The sequence below is a fragment of the Gallus gallus genome, chromosome 9, assembly GCF_016699485.2.
Source record: "Gallus gallus isolate bGalGal1 chromosome 9, bGalGal1.mat.broiler.GRCg7b, whole genome shotgun sequence".
Taxonomy (NCBI): domain Eukaryota; kingdom Metazoa; phylum Chordata; class Aves; order Galliformes; family Phasianidae; genus Gallus; species Gallus gallus.
Window position 1 is genome coordinate 17429945 of NC_052540.1, and position 14338 is coordinate 17444282.

Consider the following 14338-nt stretch of genomic DNA (forward strand, 5'->3'; position numbering starts at 1 on the left):
AAACAAGCTAATCCTTTGGTGACATGCAGGTCTTTACACTGGAAAATGGGAAATGCGTGCTAATTTTGCCTGTAGGATGGTGAGTAGTAATCTGCATGGATGCGTTTTGGCAAGATGGGATTTTGGGACTATTGTACTTATGTGGTTACCTTTTAGACTGTAATTGTAACAAACGTGATTGGTCTACAGTTCTCCAAGAGAGGCTGCACTGTGACAGGGATGGAAGTGTTCACTTCCAACCAATGCAGGCCAGGCAGCACTCATCCCAAGGATGAGCTGCACTTTTGTTTGCTTTTTTGGAACCTTGTCCAAAGCACTAAAATGTAATGAATTCAGACAGTGCTGAATTGCTGGCCTAGAGCTGGCTATTTTTTCTTCCTATGGCTATTCTCCTGTTTGGTAATAGTGATTGTTTGAGTAGATTTGGTTGAGTGCATCTTTTGCCTTGTTTTGTTGTTGCCTTTTTTTTATGCACGTTTTTAGAATGAGGCCCCATAGGAACAGTCAGGGGAGCAGAAAGCAAGAGCAGGACTTCCTGGGGGCTGAGAAGTTGCTGTGAAACCCCACTTTTAGACCCCAAACTTTCAGATGATTGTTAATGTCTGCTGATGTATCCAGAGGAATAAAATATACATTGGAGAGTTAATTTTGTCAATAGCCCTCAGTAACTCACTAGAAGTTTTGGATGTGTAATTGGATATTCCTTCCACTTCCTTAAACACAGCAGTGCCATAGGGAATAAGCAGATAACTGTTGGTTGCAGCATAGCTTCATACTGCCCAGGACGTACAGTGTCAGAAAATATTTTATGTAGAAGCAGAAACTTCATTAAGAAACAGCAGCTGAAACACTGTTTGTGAAGCGTAATTTGCAGTTCAAAGTCACTTCTCAAAGTCTCTGCTTTGATTTCTGTCAGATGCAGAGGCACGATACACAGCATGGCACACATCAGTCAACTCTCAACATTAAAAGGTGTGGTGGTTTTTCTCTAATCGAGGGGATGGGAAGGCAACTATTTCTTAATGGTCTTGTGAAATGATTTTAAATGGCTGTCAAACAGCTGGCATTGATTACTAGACAAGTCAACTGAATGGAAGATTTTCATTTTCTGTTATTGCCTGTTCCCAATGCTTTGTTTTTGAGAGTATTTTTGCCTTGACATTTCTGCTGTTACTTATGGAATGCTTTCCTCCATTTTTAAGACATCTTATATTCAAATTTGCCTGATGACGTCAATGTACCATTCTGATGATCTCCTTTGGGATCAGTCAGTTCTTTTCCTATGGTACGTTCCAGGTGAGAGGCTTTTTGATCTTCATGTAACTATCAAGTATTGTCCATGAGTTTATTTGGTTTTGCTTTTGTTTCTTCTTGTTGGCTACTCCAGTGCATTTTATTCAAACCCAGCTAGAATAATTTGGGGTAAAATGTGAGGAACAGAGAACTTCTAACTCTGAACTGCTCACAGCAGAAAGCCAAGCTCTGTGCTCCAGATGAGAGCTCAGGAGAGAAGGGGTGGTTGGTCCCACCTCACCCTGTCTTCTCAGGACAGCACTCTGATAGTTTGGAAATGTGGCTGTCCCTGTTTCTGTCTCAGAGCCACTTCTGAAAAGCAAACATCTGCAGCAGGAAGCTTATTGGAGGCCTTGGTGGAGGAGGATGTATTCTGAAAAAGCAAATGTTCCAATGAGCCATAGCTGCTGCTTTGGGCAGAGTGACTCAGCTCACTGGGCATGGGTTTGCCAACATAAACACAGTTTAACTCAGTGTTTCCCTGAAACTGACGAGTAAACTTAATATGAGGTCTCCTACTGCCATGTAAAAACTTCCATCAGCTTTATTGCACTTTTTGCCATGGGAAGGGATGAATTAAGCCAGCACATCTTAGTTATTATCTGTGCTACGCTGCTGTATAACTAAGAGGCAGGCACTCAGAAGCAGTGCATGAGCACCTAATAAATGAAAGTCCCTCCCCAAGGAATTTGTGTCTGCGTGGGAGAGGAGATGGGGCAGGAAGTGAACAGGAGCAGCCAGAGGTGATGTGGCTGACAGAAGGATGATTCAGATGCTGCAAAATATTTGGGGGAAGTGTTCATCCTGTTTCATATATGACCTAACTTTGTGCTGTCTGACCTGCCCTTCTTTCTGCCAAAAGTCCTAAGTAGACATAAGATTGAATGAACAGAAAGGAGAAAATAACAGTAGATTCTTTTTTCTTTTTATTTTTTTTCCTGGGAACTGTAAAGTCATGATAATGCAGTTGGAAACAAACAAAAACATACCACAGGTGCACGTGTAAAACTTTGGGTGATGTGGGGTTTGATACTGGAATCAGTCTGCAGAAAAGAAATGATTTTTTTTGAAGAGAGTACAGGAAAAAGCCCTGCAGCTCAGTAAGTTTCAAGATGCTTGAAAGGTAATTTAGAGAATGGGAAGAAGAGATGTCTAGAATTTTTACATTCTTATTGCCTGCTCTTGACACACACGAGCTGTGTTGTTTGGATACGTACCCCTTTCTCCTCACAAACCTTTTCCCTGTTTGTACAGCACAATACACCAGACTATTTTCATCCACCCAAGTGCCAGATATGACACCGTGTGGGTAGAAGATCTGCATGTCATCAAATCCTGTACTGAACGGCTTTCCTTTAAAGACACCATTTTCAATTTATCTCAAAGTCCAGCTTAGCTCTAAGTATCTCTTTTATGCTGGTACCACCAAACTGTATCAACGTTATAGGATTATGAGGTGGGTTCACTTACCCTTTCAGCTCTGTGCTAGCATTATGGCTTTACATTGATACTTCCAGCAGAGCAAGTGCTATATGTTATTAGTTACAGAGATTCATTGTGCATCCAGAAACTGCCCTCTGCACCCTGCTTTTATAACTGGATTCAGTACAGCTGAGCAAATACAACCTCTGTAATATATATGAAATACAAGAAGATAATAGTAGCAGGACAAACTCTCTGATTAGCTATATAGTGTGCACAGTGAATTGGGAATACAGAGATGCTGTGCAAGATGGGGGGGAAAAAAGGAGGAGGGAAAATGTATTTAAGGTCTGCCATGAAGGCCTAGCAAAGCCCACTTAAAGGATTCCTATCCTAACCAACTCTCCATAATCCCTAACAAAGGCCTGAATGCAATTACTTCTACAGTATATTTCCAAGCCAGACTTTAGTTACATTCTTAAAATTGCAGTCAAACTGCAGGAGAAAACAAACCCAAATAAGTCCAATGTACTAGTTGTTATCAGCCCCCAGTCATGAGCTGAAAGCAAACCCCCAACCCAAACAGCTCGAGCCATTTGTTTCTACTTACCTCCATTTGTCTCTCGGATATTTAAAGCAAAGGCTCATTTTGTCCTGCAGGTTCAGTGCCGCCGCTCAGTATTATCTTGCCTGATTGTAAAAAGGCTCCTGACCAAAAGGAACAGGAAAGCAGTACGTAAAACAAACACAGGAGCCCAAGAGGAAAGCTACACCCAAAAGACCAGCACTAATAGCAACTGAGAGACAGGGAAAGAGAGAACACTCCCAGTTACTAACTTTTTCCATTGATACATCTGCTACAAAACAATTTTGCTGCAAACTTCTCTTCGTTCTTGCAGGCAATGCTTTGCTGTGTGTAGACCTCAGATAAACCACACAGTGAGTGTGGGATTGGGCTTCTTTTTTCTTTTTTTGGACCAAGCAATCAAATTAGTGAAATATAAGCTAGGAGCTCGGTTGACCACTCTAAAAGCACAGTTCTGGGCAGCAGTTATCACAAGGTGCATTTGTCCATACTTGTGTTGTTTTAATCCAGAAATCTTCCATAGAAAGAGAGTGATATTTGAAACAGTCACCTATGGGACTTTGTGGCCACAGAGCCTTGGTGCAGCAGAAGTGAATGTTTAGATGATTAATAACTTAATTTTCTAAGGGCTTGATGGGCAGGCAGAGAAAACATGCCAAGCTGTCATTGCCACAGAGGGGTTTTTCAGTGGCAGAAAAATAAAAAATTAAGAAGGAGAGTTCATGATTTCACCTCTAAAGACTTTGGGATGAGGGGAATGTGCAGGGGGCGAAGTGGGATTCACTGTGACAGCAGAAGGCATGCGGCCCCGCTGTGTGTTCACACCGTCCCTCGGTGGGTTTTGGCTTCTGCAGGGCTGTTGCTCAGTGTAGGTCAAAGAGTAGCAATGCGTGCCCGTGACTGCTGCACGGAAACTTTTCTCACTGACATTTAATATGTGGCTTGGAACAAATAACAAACAATTTGGTTTGAATTAAGAAGTTTTGACAGTTCCATTTTGCCAAGCATTAGTCAGAAAGGAAAACTGATGGATGTGTCATGTTTGAAAATTCCCAGGGTGTAGTAAACTCATTTGTTTTAAAAAAGTTAGGAGCAGATTCTCCCCTCATTTCAGAACAAATCTGGCCCTACTTCAGGGAGGCTGATCAAGCCGTGGTGACAGAAATTAAGGTCATGCCATTTACTAGGGTAAGCGAAATCTGCTTTGAGCCCACAGCTGGGAAATGCTGCATACAGCATCAGAGGTGGGAAAGAACCACTGCAGACAGTAAAGCTGACACTGGGCCTATGCAGTCAGCATCTCCTTTGAGCCTTGTTTTCTGCAGGAGTGCATGTGGTGGGGAGCCATGCACAGCTGGGGGTGCTCAGAAGGGTCAGGGCACTGACAGCCCCTGCTCTGCAGTCTGCCCGTGCTGCTGGTGTGCTGGCAATATGGGTTTGTTTTCACGCCTGCTGGCCTTACTGCAAGGCAGATCAGTGTAGCTGAGGACAGCTCTCAGCCAGCAGTGCTCCAGTCAAGCTTTAATTCTTCAAGACAAGGTCATTACTGATTTGCTGCGCTTGCCTCACTGACATGTTTTGCTGATCAACTTATTCACTGAGTGTGGCCTTCTGCACAGCAGGGAGCTGCTACAGTGGGAAGGAGGGTTCTCTGTGAAGCTTTAAATGAGATTTGTTTTCCTTTTTTGTGCATTTGGAAGAAGCTCTGTGCTGACTTGTCAACATGATTTTCTTCCATCTGTATGTGTTTATCCTTGAATTAGAACATCTCAGAAGCTGAAGAAGGGGAAAATCACTTTAGTCCATCTAATTTATTCCGGGAGGTCAAATATACAATTGGCCACTATTACAGATTTTCCAGAGGTAATATTCCAGTTGATACATCGCTTCTATTACTTTGCATAGAGGAATTTTTTTATCTCAATAGATCTTTCTCTCCAAAGGTTTGCAGTGGCCTTTGTCTCACTACCCTCCTGGTGGCTGCAGTGCCCCTGTGCCACCCTCGTTCATCTCTGCAGTATGGATGCTTTCAAAATCAGCTCTTACTACATGTTGACCGAACCAGTCAAATTCTTTCTTCCAGTTTGTCCACGCTTCCTCCTGTCAGACCCTCTAACTGCACCATTTTCTTTGTTTTTCAGTTGGTACACAGCTTTGAAGCTGAAAGTGCCATAGGTTTGGCTGTTCAATATGACTCTGCAATCCCCATATGTGCCTCTGTGGAGCACAGGTGGTTTGCAGACTGCAGTTTGATGGCTAATCTCCGTTTCTGTGCCATGCTTTTGTCAAGCTTAAAGCTTGAAGTACTTTTCTCTTTGACACGTGTTGGGAGATGTTTCCACAATGGTGGTGTTTGATGGCTACGTCTCATTATCTCCTCTCCTGGTGGTGCAGGAGATACAGGGCAGGATTTCCAGTTCATAAGACAAGGCAATTCGCACTTAATGGACAGATTTTCAAAAGAGCCCAACTTGTTGAGCATTTGCACAACTTTGGCCCGAAGCAACTGGCTTGGAGTCATTAGTGAAGAAGCCTGGCTGTCAGTTGGAGCCTGCAAACTTGAAGAGAGTACATGTCTTGTACAGGGCTACACAGAATCACAGAACTGCAGGGGCTGGAAGGGGCTTCTGGAGATCGAGTTCAACCCCCTGCTAAAGCAGGTCCCATACAGCAAGTTACACAGGGGGGTGTCCAGACAGGCCTTGGATATCTCCAGAGGAGACTCCACAGCTCTCTGGGCAGCCTGTTCTCGTGCTCCATCACTCTGACAGCGAAGAAGTTCTGCTTCACTACTGCAATTCAATGCGATAAATTGCAGTGTTACAAACTCGCCTTTCTGCATGGGTAAGGCTATAGGTTATGTGACAGCGGGGGAGGCACTTTCCAAGTCCGATTTCCAGATTTATGCACCCAGGCTTTGTCTTTCAGCTCTCAAAGCACTTCACAGGCACTACCCGTACTGACGTGGTCAGTTGCTGTATGGAACATAAATACATGTAGGGAGATGTCCACTGCAATGAGGTACTGATGAACTGCAGGGCAGCGGAGCCAACTGCAGTCAGCTCTGTTCGGGAGCAGAGATCGATGCAAATTAAGTTTGTTCTCCTAAGTTTGTTCTCCAAGAGCAGCTGGAGTGCTAGGAAAGCAGAGGGGCTGGAAAAGGACCCTTTGGAAAAGATGTTAAGTGATTTACAGGACATGAAAGGGCGATGTAAAATACCGGTAATCATAAAAAAAAGCCTGGAGGGCTGCTCTGTAGATCTTTGAAGCAGGGAAATCTAGTCTTGGGAAGCAAAAGAGGAAAACAGAAACAGAAGAATCAACCTGTACTTGGAGTACAGGCTGTAAATTCATTGCAATCAGCGCTGTGGGTTGCAAGGGATCTCAGTGATGCAGAAACGGTGGGTTGGGTCTGTGCTGCCCCTTTCTGGCTGCACCGTTGACCTTTCAGAGGCAATCCGGGCGTGCAGTCGACCTCCCGGGGCTCCCGTCTCACAGACTGCTGCCGGGGCAGCGCGCGGCTCGGCGCACCCAACGGACGCCACAGACCTCCCGCGGGCGGCCCGGCCGCGCGCCGGGGCTCGCGGGGGATTCCCGCCCAAAGTCCGGAGCCGCCGCGGTACCACAAGATGGCGCTGTCGTCACGGCAAAAGCGCTCCTGCGAAGGTACCGGCGCTTCTGGCGGCCTTCCGAGATGGTGCTAAATGCACCTCGGAAACAAACAAAAAATACCTTAACTTCGTGGCCGGCAACGTAGAAGGGAAAAAAAAAAAAAAAAAAGGGCTTTGGAAGAATAATCTGTAATCTCTGAGTTTGCAAATTGGCCCCAAGCATGGAAAGCAAACATAAGTGTGGAGACAACCTGGGCAGAGCTGCAGTTCTGAAGAAAAACAGGTAAGCTTGTAGGGCTGGCAGCAAATGCCAAAGTGTGGTGTGTAGGGCTGGACAGAGGGCCCTCCCCAGTGCAGGACCAAGCTCACGTCCCACCTCCAGCAAAGGACCCTGAGGGAAGAAGTTCCATCTTCCATAGTGCTCATTTCCTAAGGGTTGCTGTTCCTCTCCCAGCTAAATGCACCTGGCTATTATTATCAGCAGAAACAACCAAATCTTTCTTTAATTTCTGCTATTTTTGCATCAGAGTAATTCTCAGCATGCACTTTATGAGTTGATTGCACATTCTGGGAAACAAGATTTCCCATCCCTCCTACCGGTGCCATTTACTGGCATTGGTGTCCCTCTTGTCACTGTAGCTCAAGGCACAGTGAGCCTTCACAGGCTCCTGCTGGCAGTACCTCCACAAGGCTGATGACTTTCAGATTGAGGAGCCCTGAGAACAATGAATGCCTTGGAAAACCTTCCCTGCAGGAAAAAAAAAGCAGCTCCACCTGCTTGGCTTCATAAATTTAAGAAAGGTCTGACCAGAGTCTTAAGTAACCTTACGGATAGAATATGAATTGATGATGTGATCTTCAGTCTGCTGAAATAAATGCAAGCAGATAGCTGAGGGTAGTCGAATGCAGATGTACAATAAGCTGCAAAATCCTAACAGGATAATTTGCTGTCAGAACAACTCTCTGGAGGCTTTGGTGGATATCCATCCCTAGGAGTTTTAATGTGATTTACCTAAAAATCCTGTAATTTAACATAGTTCTGCTACAGCATTTCCTGAGCCGCTTTGGTAACAAAAGGAACCAGAGCCAGAACTCTAAAGCCATGGTTTATTTCTGTAAGACCAGCAAAAGCAGCCAGACAAGGAGTTTCAAGTAGTAGTGAAAAAAAAAAGAAAAAAAAAAAGAAAAAAAAAAAAAAAAGGAATGGTCTCTCACATGGAAATTATTTTTAGAACAGCTGAGATTAAAAGGTAATACTGACCCAGAGGCAATTCCGAAGTATTGGATGATTCCTCTTGCAGCCAAATTCCCTGGGAGGTTGTAAGCAGTGTTTAGTGGTCAGAAGGTGCAGTATCATTTCCTCCAGATATAAACCTCACTGAGATCCTTGCAGGTTACAGGTGTGCATACTGGCAATGAAAAGGGAAGGCATATTTCCAGTCCCAGTCACTACTTTGCTACAATTCCCTGTGATAATACAAACCCTGCAATTTTATGTTCAAATGTGGATAACTGAACTAGCATCTGTGCCCTTTCCCTTCCAGCCCTATCTCATTGTTCCCATCATGTAAGCTGGCCTCAGGCAAAAAATCTCAGCCTTTCCTATGTCGGAGTGCCACATCAGAGTATGAGCTCTGGTAATGAGCTCAAATACATGGTGTTTCTGAGATGAGAAGTAAAAGTATCCTGATGGCTCATACTCACCTTGTTCATGCAGCTGCCTGGGACAGTGCCTATCCATGCAACTTTTACACTTTGTCTTGTGAAGTTTTGATTTTTGTTGCAGGGCAAAGGTCCCTCTCCTTGCAGTCTTCACCCAAGAAGGGCTGCATCACTGGGACAGAACAGGGTTGATGATTCTTTTCTTGCTACTAGCATAGAAAAACCTGAACAGACTTGACCTAAATCCCTTTGAAACAACTATACGTTTTTTTCAATTCCTTGTGGCTCCTCAGCATAGATGCAACTGAGTAGGTGGCGGTTGCCAGTGTAACAGTTTGGAGAGGAAATAAAAGACCCATTAATCCCTTGAAAAAATCCACGTGTACTTTGCCTTGGGGTTCTACACTCAGCGTGACCTCAGTTTGCTGTGTTACTCACACAGAAATTTGCTTGTCTTTAGTCCTGATGCCAAAAGTTCCTTTCTCTTACTGGGCTCTGCTGTGAGCCTTCAGCTAGCCCTTGCCAAGAGTACTTTCATTCACTGTGCCTTATTTTGGCACCCCGTCTTGGGAACTAAGGGTTTGCAGCATACTGAGGAGTAGGCACATCTTCTACAATGCATTTTTTTTTTCTTCCTATTTCTCTTAACTTTGTGTTGCCTCAAAGCTTGATTAGTTTGATTCTACTCCCCACTTTGAATGTGATGCTCACCTTGTGTTTTCCTGCCACGCAGAACTGCTGTTTAAAGATCTGAGCTTCTGTTTTCAATTTTATTTTGCTCTGTCCCATTGCATCTTGCAATTCCCTAGTGTTTAGTCCTGAGGTATTGTTTCCAGTGAGCCTGCTGCCTCCAAGCCTTGTTCTCATGGATGCTGCTCATTTGCTCCAAGGAAATTTTTTGTGCAAAAGCTCTGTCTGTGGAGTAGGGCATCTGTGCAGTGCGTGGATGTGTGAGATGGGTCATGGAGGGCAACCGCATGGCTGCAGTCAGTGGGGGAGCACCAATAAAGTTCACACCTGCAGTTTCTGCAGCCTTGGCCACTGCAGGGGCTCCTGTTGTGAATGTCGGAATTGACCTTTTCTGGGATGGAAAATGATGCTGAGAGATTTCCTCAGAGCTCCCATAAATGCCATGAATGCTTTAATGTAACTAACACATTGAAAAGTCACAAATGTATGATACATCCAAGACGTGGGCACTTAGCCAAAATAGTAATTCTGTCAGTGCACTTACTTTTTTGGAGGGGTGATAATGAGGGATTTCCTTTAATATCTATAAAGGACACCTGGGCCTGCAATGTTCTTTTTAGAAAGGTTATTCCAGCAATAGGTAGATATTTTCTTGTCATTATACGTGGTACAGTATCTGCTCCCAGAGCCATTGCTTTACTACAGAGCCATTTTATTGAAGTATTACTCATTGATAATGGTCATATTCATGCCATGTATTGCCAAATGAATATAACAATAAATGAGCAAATATTACTGCATGTGCACATCTGAGAACCTACAGCCATTGAGGATTTCCAGCGCAGACAAACCATAAAATAGCCAGATGAGGGCTTAATCCTGCCAAGTGCCTCACTTGCTGCAAGGAGTCCTTGTCTGTGATGGTCCCAGCACGTTTATTTGTCCATTGTCAGCTTTCAGCCTCCAAGCCACAGTGCTATCTATAGAAGTCTCAGATTTGTTTTGTAAATAGCTGCCCTTGCAGTTAGGAGACACGTAAAGTACGTTGTTTGTTTGTGTGTGACAGCAGCCCAAGAGATTATTGTAGACAATTATGATTTTTTATTTGTTAAACAGCAATTGTATGGTAGAACACATTGCCAAAAACATAGCACTGCTTTGGTTTGTCTTCTGTGAACAAGCCATTTAGGTTGAAAAGCTACAGGAACCCTGCTTGTATTGCCATGTGAGGGTCTGGATGCAGAAGTCACAACTACTGCCAGGCAAGAGATTCCTCAGGAAATGTAGGCGAGCCCTGGAGGAATTCTGTTTGCTTTGGTGACCTTGGTCAGTGGTGAGATGAATAAACTTTATGTGCAGTTGGACTTCATGTCCAGTGTGCACCTGGTCAGCTATGCTGGCTCTGTGGTTAGAGAGCCTTCCTGCTGCTATCCCAAGTATAGATTCTCAATTCATTTAAATTTTATTCTTTGAAATGAGTCCGACTAATCTCTAAGTAAAGATTGTCCCCTAGTGACTCTCACAGTGGATGTGAGCAGGGTCACTAGGTATTTAAGAAGGGTCATCAGCTTTTTGGACTCACTTGTGTTCTGCTGCCCTTGCCAAGATTTGCTGCTGGTGTTATTGATACTGTGGTTGAAGGAGGTTCTGAAGGGCTCTGCTGAGCCCAGTCATGGGGCTGCCCAGATCAATTGTGAAAGGCAGATCCTGCTCGGAGAAGGCAGGATCACGTGTGGGCATTGATCAGGTTATAGATCTTCTATGCTTCAAATTACTGGGGCATACAAGAGCATATTCTTCTTCAGCGGTATTTTCTCTCTTTCGTAAGTGTCTCCCAAGAGAAGTGTAATGTATCATTAATTCTGAAAAAGGGAATGTTGGAAAGATCAAAGCCTTTCAAACGGCAACATATTTTTCCCCCCAAGAAAGCATTAAAAACAACAAAATTAGATTTAGGAAAATGTTAGTCTCCCACCTTAGGAAAAAAATGTAATTATTTTGGCAATTATTTAATTCCAAAAGATTAGAAGATATTAAAAAAATAGCCTGTTCCATTTTGTAATTTAAAGCAATTAGAAAAGCCCAATTTTGCAAAATTCTGAGCTCTCGTAAAGGACTTTGATATTAAGGGTCCCTCTGGGATTTACCCATTCTGGTGAGTTCCCTTCAGCAAAGCAGCAGATTTGTGTTCACAGCTTAGCTTCCCTTCTGCTAATGTCTTTCAGTCTGCCATGCCGGTGGTTTTGGGGTGTTCCCATTGCCTTTCTGGATGTTGGTACAGATACTCAACAAGGAACTTGGGCACTGACATGAGTTTTTTTTTTTTTCCCTCAGCCTTCTGCTGACTGAAGAGGAAGAAGGAAAACAACAACCTTGCAGCAACCCCCTATCACTGCTGTGCAATCCAAATTCAAGCCTTTGGTGGCTCTGGGAAAGTGGCAGGAGCTCTGCTTGACGCCATTAACCTTGACCGTCAGGGTAAGCCTGTGGGAGGAAGAGGCTCTACAACTTATTGCTTTGACCCTATAACATGCCAGCTTAGTCCTAGTTTAATTCCAGTAAATTCACTAAGATTCCATCAGGGATCAATTTGTTCTGAAGTTTTTATCAGTGCTTTTAAACATAGAAGTGTCAGGTATTATTAGCAACAGAAGTCTATCTTGTGAGATAGTTTTGAGAACCTGATACAAGTGTGATTTTGTTTCATATTGGCAGAGAATATAGGAAATGCTGTTTGACTCCCTTCACAGCATGGATTAGCAAAATTAGACTTGTCTCCTTTGCACTAACAAGCCCCAGAACAGACTGTGAGCTATTAAATAAAGGAAACTCCTTTCAGACACACACACACACACACAAAAGCTGTGGGAAAATAAATCACATAGGCTTCTAGGTGGATAGATTATTACAGAGTTCATATCTGTAGGGCATCTTCTCTGCAGGATTTTTCTGTGCACAGTGATATGGCTGTATGCTTTTATTTACATTTTCTTAACAGTTCACATGACTTGTTTCTGTGGGGAATGCTGCAGTCGCCTGGAATACCCTTTTATATTTACATCACACACACACACACACACACACACGGTTCTGCCTACATACTGACTTGGTGCCGCGTGACTAATCAGCAAGTAACTGTGATGGGCCTGTTAATTTAACAGTTCGAGTCAAGTTTTAATCTCATAAGAGTATTGCTAGATCTTCATTTTATTTTTACCATTTGCTTATTTTTCCTTTCTTTGATTTTTTCATGAGTAATACTTTTGGAACCCAGTCAAATCTGGAAGCAGGTAAATCCTGTTCTCTGAAGCTGCATGTAATATTACTTGCCCTAGGCAAGATTTGCAGAGAAGCTCATTTCTATTAAAACATCGAAAAAAATTGACTGGAATCTACCTCAACCTTCAGGAACAGGCAGAGCCTAGATGCCAGTTATCTCCTAGTCAGGAACTTGAGATGTGGGGTAACGTAGCCCTTAACAGGCATTGTGAACATTTGAATTTTTCTGTGAATCTTTTGAAAATCTGCCCTTAAGGTTAAGCCCTGAGCTGACTTTGTGGAACAGAGCGACTTCATTCATTTTAGTCCTATGGGCCTTGAATCTGGCCCCAACTAGTTCCTCTTACAGATAAAGCTTAGCTTTGAGTTGAAGTTTAGTGAGGACAATAAGCGTGAGTTAAAATGAAATAAACATATTCTGTGTTTGCCTTTCATAGCGTTTCTCTGTAGAAGTTTTGTGCACAGACTCTGTTCACACAATAAACAATAATGTTTCAAAGTATTCCTGGAAATTTCCTCCAATTTCTGTCACCTTAAGTGCATACCATCCTCTGCTTGGTTTTGCAGAGGATTGTGTTAGGCAAGTCTTGGATTCAGGGCTCACACCTCAGGCAAAAAAGCCTCAGTGTGTAATGAGAAAATTGCAGTTTCTTCCTCAATAGGTTCTTCTGAGCAGCAAAGAAGCGTGCCTTTCATGACATTTCCCCCTCTTCATTGCCTCCCCTCACCCCCTCAGAATATCAGACCTCCTTTAAACTCTTCACGGTACCAGACTGCCAAATGTCAGACAGAAGCATAACACCACAAACTGTTAGAGCTTCATAAGGTAGCAGAGAGCTAGTCAAATGCCACAAAAACATTGCTCATGTTCAAATGACATTATTTCGGTTCTGAATGACTGCGCATTCTGACCACAACCACTTTCCTCCTTATTAACTAATCTCATTTGTTCACACTAGACTACTTTTGCTCACATGCGTGTTAAAGGAATGACTGTATTTTCAGAGGATTTGAATAATTGGACATTTGTTTCCATAAAGATCATTAAGTGCATGCCACATATTACCCGTTATTTCATTAATTATTTATCACCTATAATCTTAATTTAAGAAGTTCTAGTTATCCAGTCATCCAAGAACGCTGTCATGCAACTTGTGACATAATTTCATAATCATTTTATGTTACAAAAATCTGTCACTGCTTCTGGAAGAAGTATCTCCTGCTCATTTTTTCCCCTCATCCTACACGGTCCCATCTTTCAGCACAAGAATTCACTTGCTCTTTCAGAGGAAGAGGCCAGGAACCTGACCTAGGTTAAAACTAACACCACAAAGGACAGACAAGCACTTGTGCTGGTGCACAAATGAGCTGGTAGTACAGAGTGCACGAATTTCTGGAGGAGAATTCATCTTCTGATGGCCTGTGTAAACTGGAACAGATTGAGAAACAACACTGTAAAATGACCGTTACCCTTGCCTGAGGAAGAACTGGTGCACAGCCAAAGCAATGAGTTTGTGACTGCCCTAGATGGCGAACGTGTTTTAACTTCTCCTAGACGTAGGTGCCTCCTCTTGCAAGGGTGAAGAAACCTTCCAGGTGCCCTTCGGAGGCCTGTGGTACCAGCAGTCTCCACCACAGCACCATATGCTAAACATGCGGGTGGGAGTGACAGTGTGGTCTCATATAAAGACATCAGGCAGTGGTTCTCTATCCCCACTGGAAAAGTTGGCCTAGCTTTATCAAAAGAAAAAGATTTAAACCAAATGACCACTTTGTATTATGTTAAGCTTTCTTT

General features: G+C 43.4%; 1 protein-coding gene and 1 long non-coding RNA gene across 9 annotated transcripts in view; one reads left to right on the forward strand and one right to left on the reverse strand.

The window, feature by feature from the left end:
* Window positions 1-3413, reverse strand: part of KCNMB2 (potassium calcium-activated channel subfamily M regulatory beta subunit 2) — a 117067-nt gene extending 113654 nt beyond the window's left edge. For all 7 annotated transcript variants that reach the window (XM_004943462.5, XM_004943461.5, XM_001233102.7 and 4 more), the window contains exon 1: window positions 3326-3413. In XM_004943462.5, coding sequence (XP_004943519.2) covers window positions 3326-3363 — 38 coding nt within the window. In that variant the 5' untranslated portion in view covers window positions 3364-3413. The remainder of the gene's footprint in view (window positions 1-3325) is intronic.
* Window positions 1-14338, forward strand: part of LOC121113440 — a 242546-nt gene that overhangs the window by 87170 nt on the left and 141038 nt on the right. The window contains exons 1-2 of one of the 2 annotated variants that reach the window (XR_005862177.2): window positions 6760-7195; window positions 11599-11742. This is a non-coding gene — a long non-coding RNA (uncharacterized LOC121113440). Of the gene's footprint in view, window positions 1-6759; window positions 7196-11598; window positions 11743-14338 lie in introns of those variants that run through there. The other variant, XR_005862178.2, reaches the window with a different exon arrangement.